The sequence below is a fragment of the Antechinus flavipes genome, chromosome 2, assembly GCF_016432865.1.
Source record: "Antechinus flavipes isolate AdamAnt ecotype Samford, QLD, Australia chromosome 2, AdamAnt_v2, whole genome shotgun sequence".
Taxonomy (NCBI): Eukaryota; Metazoa; Chordata; class Mammalia; order Dasyuromorphia; family Dasyuridae; genus Antechinus; species Antechinus flavipes.
This window is the reverse complement of record NC_067399.1, coordinates 652,388,133-652,395,614: the sequence shown is the minus strand read 5'-3', so window position 1 is coordinate 652,395,614 and position 7,482 is coordinate 652,388,133. Positions and strand designations below refer to the sequence as shown.

Genomic DNA, 7,482 nt, shown 5'->3' with positions numbered 1-7,482 from the left:
GCTCCAGCTCCACGTGGCCCATCCCACCTCCAGCCCCCGAGGGCTGTGGGGCCCCACCCTCAGACTGAGCCAACAGGACACACCGGGGCAAGGCCAGAGGGTGGGGGGTTTTGCTTTTTATTATTAAGATCAAAATATCAGTCCCACTATGAACTTGCTGTTCTCAATAAATAGCAATAACTTACGTTTGTTTGTGTGTGTGTGTGTGTTCGGCAAAGGCTCACACACTGTCCTCCGTCCACCGATAAATTAAAACATTTGCAAGAAAAGTCTCTTTCTCCATATATTTGGGGTTTGGTTCAGTTTCGTTTTGGTTTTCCAGCAATCATGCGATTTAGGGCTTTGGGCATTCTCTCCTTGTGTTCTTCCTTAGCCCTCCCCCCATCCCTAACCAACAAAAGCACTTAAGAAAACAACCACCAGCAAACCAAAAAGGGAGCGGCCAGTTGAAGCCAAGTTGACCCCAAAGCCCTGAGTGGGTCAGAGGGAGAAAGGGAGAGGTCAGCCTTCCCCAGCTTCTGGCTGGAAATCGATTTTCTTTCTAAGTCACCAGGTGAGTTGGGATGGGGAGAGTCAGAAAGCCGGATTACATGGTGTACTGGGGGAGGAGAGGGGAGGGGGAAGGCCTAATCCTAGTAAATCCTCAATTTGGGTTTTGCAAAAATAAGCCCAGCAGAGAAGGGGTTCTCCGGTCTGCAGAAGGAAGGTCACATCCTGGTGCTTTTGGCAGTCAAGACAGTATCTCTCGCGTCTCTCTCTCGCTTTCTCTCTCTTTGCTTTAAATAACAATAATAATTAAAAGGAGAGAGGGTTTTCAGAGAGCTGGAATGGCCTGAGCATGGGTGAGTCTCATGCAGGGAGCATGCTAGATCCACGGGACAGGGGGCCCGCAGGCCCCAGGCTCCTCACGTCTCCACCGGGCTGGGCACCATGCTGTTCGGAGTGTCCGGGAGCTGGGAGGATAAGGAGGTCACGTCGCTGCCAGAGGAGTTCCCCAGGGAGCCTGACTCAGAGAAGGACACCTGGGATGGAAAGCAAGAGGGAGGGAGTGAGGGACCATCGCTTGCCAGACCTCCTCCCTGCCCACACCCCACTCACTCTGCCACGTGGAGCTACAATCAAATGACTTAAAATTAATGGAGTCCACCGAGGGGCTGACAGCAAGAAGAGGGACTTGGGAAGCAAAGTCCCTCCCCCTTTTAGAGCCATCTTCTCCCTCTAGGTTAATCCCTCTGGCCAGTGCCCTCAGCAGGGGGAGGTTGGGTCCCGTGGCCCAAAAGGGCCTTTCAATCCCAAGCTAAGCAGCATTTAGCAGCTGGAGTGGAGATGGGAGGGAGGGAGGGCTAGTCTAGGCCTTCACCTACCACCCCCACACCTATCACCTGCTTCCCAGAGTTCTGACCCTTCACCCTTCCGTGGGGGAGGAGAGGCCGGACATCCCCCTTCCAGTTCAGCTTGAGGTCCACTGAGACAGGAGGGGATCATGGGGCACCCCTCCTTCCCCACATCCTGCCATGGACTAGAGTCTCCGACTAGTCCTGGTGGAGCCGAGGCTGCGGGGAGAGAAGAGGCTGCAAGGGCATGAGGGAAGCTGAAGCTGGGGCCAGGGTCCTCACCAGTTGCTGGAAGGCTGGCTGGTCTAGGTCACTTTGTAGGGCAAACTCGCTGAGTGCTTTCCAGGGGGGCTGATAAGTCTGGACCTCCACGGCACTGCCCTGCACTGCGCTCTCATGTCGGATGGGGCTGCCGGCCACCAGAGGGGTCCCGGTGAGGCCCTGCAGGCTCTGAGGGGATCAGCACCCAGAAAAGATGCATTAGGGCCGCCGGCCTGAATGGCTTTCCCCACTCACCCATTTCACTTACCCCACCCTGAAGGCCGTGCCCGGGTTCCCAGGCGCTCAGAACCTTGCAGAGAACCCCCCCTCCCCCAAAGTGGCCGATATCCCCTAATCCCAGCCCGGACTCGGAGGGGCCTGGAGGGCTCTGAGATCCAGACAGCAGCCTGGCCACGCGGCTCCTCCCCCCAAGGCTTCCCCGGCAGGCCACCTCCCTCAGCCCCCAGCCTCTTCCCCAAGAGGAGCCGGCCCGGACTCGGAGCTGCAAGAGGCTGAGGCAAAGCTTCCAACGGGGCTCCGCCGAGGAAAAGGCGAAGGCCGCGATGGAGGAAAGAGGGAAATGTCCTGCAGCCTCCCCGGCCCCAGCCAGTCCCGGCCGGGCCTCCAGGCCGCTCCCCTGCCTCGGAGTTCGTAGGCAAGCAGTGTCAGCCCCACTGCGAAAGGGACACACGCGCGCGCACGCCCCCCAGCCATCTGGGCCGTCCAAGGCTTAATTGAAATACTCCCCTCCTCTTTAAAGCGCAGGAACGGTAAGGATGGCGCTTTAGAGACGCACAGAGTGCGCGGCTCCAAGTGTGGCACGGGGCAGCCAGTGTGCGTGCGCGTGTCCCCACGCCCCCCGCCCGGCCCCGGCCGCCCCACGCACCGTCTTGTCGCTGTGCTGCTGCTGCTGCAGCTGCTTCATGAGGATGGACTTCTTCTTGTCTTTGCAGCGTTTGTTCTGGAACCAGACGCGGATGACCCTGGGGCTGAGGCCCGTCATCTCCACCAGCTGCTCCTTCATGAGCGCGTCGGGCCGCGGGTTGGCGGCGTAGCAGGTCCGCAGCGTGTGCAGCTGCTTCTCGTTCAGAACCGTCCGCACCCGGGTCGTCTTCTCCGTCTGCTTGTGCACGTGCGGCCGCAGCGACGGCTGGCGGCCCGAGCCCGGCTCTGCTGGGGGGACAAAGGGCGTTAGCGGCGGCTCCGCCCCGCGGGCCCTGCGGGCAGCCCCGGCGGCCTCCGCCGATGCCGTTTCACTGTATCGCAGCTTCCCCTTCGAGGACAGTTTGCGCCCGGGATCTGGCTCGGCTCTGGGCGGGAACCAGAACTTCAATAACGTTTCCTGACTGACTCAGAGAATGCCCATTTCTTCTCTTTCTCTTCCCTAAATCGCCTGCCAGCGGCCTACCTGGTGGTCTTCAAACAGACAACGAAGACTCCAACTTAGAAAGGAGACACACACACACACACACACACACACACACACACACACACACACACGCTCCGCTCCACCCTCGGCCCTCAGAAGGAGTTAGCCAGAGCCCTTTCCCTCATCCCCAGCCTCTTCCTCTTCCGGAGCTCTGTGCTCTTGCCTCCCGGTCCCTGGAAAATCCTCCGCAGGCTTCGGACAACTTTGCCCGGTAGCCCCGGGTCCTTGACAACCCTCACGGCAAAAGCGGGGGAGTAAAGTATCGGGTTGCCAGCCGGCCGGGGCCGCTCTCCACACCGCAGCCTCGCCTTAGGATCTTTCTGGCCTTGCCCGGGTTCCCTCTTCCTGAGCCCAGCTAAAGCATTCGGGTGCTTAGGAGCATCATTCTATTCTGCAAGGCCGGAGCAGCGCCGGGATTCTGGCGGTCCCGGGCTTCCCCTTCTGGCCCGAGAGAAGGATGAATGGAAGGGAGGCGGGGAGGGAGGAAGATGAGATCCCGAGATCTCTTTTGCCCTCCCGGGCAGAGGACAACCGAGCTGGGAGCTGGCTTTTTTTTTTTTTAACTCTCCTCTCCCTCAGGGAATCCGGGTGCTGGTCTTAGTATAATGCTCTACCATCCAGGCACAGTTGAGGGGTAATGGGGGAAGATGCTTCCGTTCTCCGGGAGGGCCCAAAAGTGACTCCTTTGTAGCTGGCCCATTCCCTGGGCCTCTTTTCCCTTCCTGCCACTATGTCCTCCTGCTGCCAGCCTCCTAAAATCTCTCTTGCTCCTTGTTCCAAGCCAGGTTCTTTCTCTTCCAAGTTGTTCCTCACCTAAGATTCCTCCTCTCTTCTCCAAGGTTCTCCCCTCTCCTGGACCTCCCCTAGATCAGGCTCCTCAGGCTCAGAGCCCAGCCTCTGCCTCTTGAGACCCCAGGCTCCTTAGCTTTCTTAAGGCAGGGTTTCAGTTCTATACATTATTCCAGAGTTGAGTAGTCTTGAAAGCGCCTGTCTGAGGAGCTTATGCCCAAAAAAAAAGTGGGGAGAGGCTCTCTGAGAAGGTTAAAGTAGGGTTTGAGTCACTGAATTCGGCCTAGAGGCTCTCATCCCCTGAGTGTTCACCAACTCATCTTAATTCACTTTATAATTATTCAGGAAAAAATACCAGTACTATGGTGGGCGCAGATAATGCATATTCTCCACATATATTCAGATATCTTGCTAATTCTGTACTTTCAACACACAAACAAATACAAAAAGAATTCTATCCACTGTACATCTCTGTCAGCCCTATCTATGTCGGGAACTTAGGGACTGAAATATCTGCCTTAAGGTGAAATGGGATCTAATGTCCAGTGTCCCCAATATTACAGACAACAAAGCTTGGTTAGTTATTAATTAAACATACTCACTTAGAAAGAAGCCGAACCCCGACTTTCAGACTATAGTGAATTCCCAAAACACTGAAACCTCTCTGTTAGTGAAGGGGGCCCCTTCTGTGGAGGGAGATGGTGCTTTCCTTAGAAAGGGTTCTCCAGCCCACATGCACACTGCTGTGTCTGTCTACCAGAGGCCCCAGTGTGAGACTGCAAGTATTAAATTACTCAAGGCCCTTTTTCATTCTCTCTCTCTCTCTCTCTCTCTCTCTGTCTCCTCTCTCTCTGTCTGTCTGTCTTTCTGTCTCTCTCTTTCTGTTACACACATACACTCATCACACGCTTCCACACTACCCAAAGGCATTACCAACTCCTCCGGCCCAGTTAGGGGAATCTTACCTGACAGATGGAGGCTCCTGCTGCTTGCTAAGTGTCCCGGGCTCCGAGGACTCTCGGCCGAGGCCCTGTCCAGCAGGAGGCTGTGATCAGCCCGGCACAGAAGCTCGTGCTCCCTCAGGGAGAACTCGTCCCCGGGCAGCAGCTGGCGACTGCACACGGAGCAGCGGAAGCACTCGATGTGGTACACGTTCTCCCGGGCTCTCATCACCAGGTCGCTGCTGCTGAAACCCACCTTGCATTTGGCACACTTGATGCCGAACAACCTGCGGAAGAAAATAGGGGTGAGGGGGGAATGGAGCCTTTGACCGCCTGCGGCGAATGCCCCGACCATTCCGGTCTGTTCCGGGATAGGCTTTGCCTTCCCGTAGGCCCAAGCGACTTCTCACAGCAATATGCCCACCGGCAAGGGAAAAAGCAAATCCCCGGCCTCTAGATTTAATCTGGTCACTGTTCTATCTCTGCCTGTCTCCTTCACACACACACACACACACACAGATCCACGGGCAATTTACACACACATTTACACACTCATTCACGCTCACATATGCAGACAGTCCCACTATATTCGTTTCTATTAAAGCGCAGATACATACGGGCCTCCATTTTCATTTGTAGTCACAATAATACATTCTTACAAAGCCGCACACAGTCATACAGACACAAGATGCGTTTTGACAAACCCAGGGATTTCTCTTTCTCACTTTCTTCCTGTCTCTCTCCCTCTCTTTTTCTCTTTCTGTCCCTCTGGCCGGTTCCAGGGCCAGCATTTCTAGGTCTCTACTGACCAAGTACAAGGGGAAAGCTTGGCAGAATGTATCGGATGCTATACCACGGGGAGCTACAGTTTTCAAAAGACAAGAGCTCGGCGTTCCAGGAGAGGATCCCTGCTCCAGCGAAAACACTGGAGAAGGAACCATGCGGTGACAAGAAGGGAGAAAAGTTTTTGGGCGCCCCAGGAGGCAGCGCGGGGAGAGAGGTGCGGGGCTCCACTCGGAGCCAGCTTGGCCAGGTGGGCAAATTAGAAAGGCGCGCTGGAGAAACGGAGCTGGGGACGGGGTGGGGGTGGGGGCAGCCAAGGTCACGTTGCAGGTTAGGGCTTTTCTTTGCACGGATAAACAGCGACGCTCATCACCTGATATAGTCCCTTTTACAGTACGTCTTGCCGTTTCTCACAAAACACGTGCAGGTTTCGTCCAAGTACTGGCTGCATTCGGCGCACTTGAGGCAGGCTGCGTGCCACTCGAGGTCCGGAGAGACCTTGAGGATGTACTGGTCGTGAATCTGAGTCCCACAGCCGACACACATGGCAATCCCCGGCTTTTCTAGCAGGGAAAACGAGCAGAGGACGCAGATTCAGGAACGGACCAGCAGCTGCTTGCTTTCCGAACGTATTTGCAACACAACTTTTTTGTGTGTTTGTATTTATTGCTTTCTCTCTCTCTCTCTCTCTCTCTCTCTCTCTCTCTCTCTCTCTCTCTCTCTCTCTCTCTCTCTCTCTCTCTCTCTCTCCTCCAAGAAAATCATGACCACCCATCATCATCACCAGAAAAAGGAGTCTATTCCAAAGGTTCCGTCATTTGAAAGAAAAATCCAAGCCTCCAATTTGCGAAAGGCCTTTCCCCCTTTCCCCAGATATTTTCCTTGCGGATCCGTTGGATTTTTCTTTATCATTATTAGGAGGAGGATTATTTTCCATGGAACTAGCTGAGTGATAACTGAGATGCGAAAAGCGCCGCGGAGAGCTCCCGTAAGCCTCGCCGAGCGCCCGGCTCCGCAGCCCCGGCCGCCCCGCTGAGTGCACCCCGGGCGCTACTAGACACCTACTAGCCACAAACACAGAGGACTCGCCCCTCCTCCGGCGAGCTGGCACGATTCACAATTACGAGGCGACATGCTTCCTTCGGAAAGCACGGAAGGCGAGCTAAAGGCGAGCAAGAAGCAGCCCGCTCCTCCCTGAGCCCCCAACGCGGCGGCAAAGCCCCGAGCCAGCACGAAGAGTCTCCCAGCCCAAATATTAACAATGTCCTCCGCGGGAAGGACCAGTCCCGGGACTCGGAGAAGGGCCGGAGCCTCCGTTAGAACCTCGGCTGCCTTGTCAGAGAGAAGCCACTTGTAGAAGCTGCTGAGCATCTCCCCGTATGTATGGATATGGGGAACATTTTCCGATATCATGCACACACACACACACACACACACACACACACACCCCGCGCAGGCAGGCAGACGCGCGCACACACACACACAGAAAAAGACTTACTCTTGGAGTGATCCCCCATAGCACCCAGAAAAGGATAATTAAAAAGAATATCCACCATGCGCGAAGTGTTAGGATGCAGACGCGAGGATGGTGGGCTTCGTCCGGGCTCGGCTCTTGGCTAACTAACTCCTCCAACCCGGAGGACTTGGGTGGGAGAGGAATTCTGCACTGGCCCCGCACGCCGCATGACATCAGCACGCTCCCAGCCCCCCCGGGCTCGGAGCCCGGGGGCGGGGTCTGTGACGTCACGCCAAGATTTAGAGACTGAAGGGGGGCGGGCGGGGAGCTAGCCCGAGAGGTGCCGTGGGACGGGAGGAAAAGGGTGGGAGGGGGGCGCGCGAGGGAGATTGGCCGAAGGGGAACGGGGGCGACTTGATTGGCCGGAGTGAACAATGGGAAGCGGGCACCCCCCCCCCCGTCCCAGTAATCTACAAGAATTCTCCCCGG

At 56.2% G+C, this 7,482-nt stretch overlaps 1 protein-coding gene across 1 annotated transcript; it reads right to left on the bottom strand.

The window, feature by feature from the left end:
* Positions 1-270: 270 nt before the first annotated feature.
* On the bottom strand, positions 271-7,188 carry ISL2 (ISL LIM homeobox 2). Its single transcript, XM_051982440.1, has 6 exons — positions 7,036-7,188; positions 5,911-6,100; positions 4,779-5,041; positions 2,482-2,765; positions 1,617-1,784; positions 271-1,022 (listed from the first exon to the last, which is right to left on the bottom strand). Exons 1-6 carry the CDS (start codon positions 7,091-7,093, stop codon positions 906-908), a joined length of 1,080 nt encoding a protein of 359 aa, XP_051838400.1. The 5' UTR covers positions 7,094-7,188; the 3' UTR covers positions 271-905.
* Between the last annotated feature and the right edge of the window lie 294 nt (positions 7,189-7,482).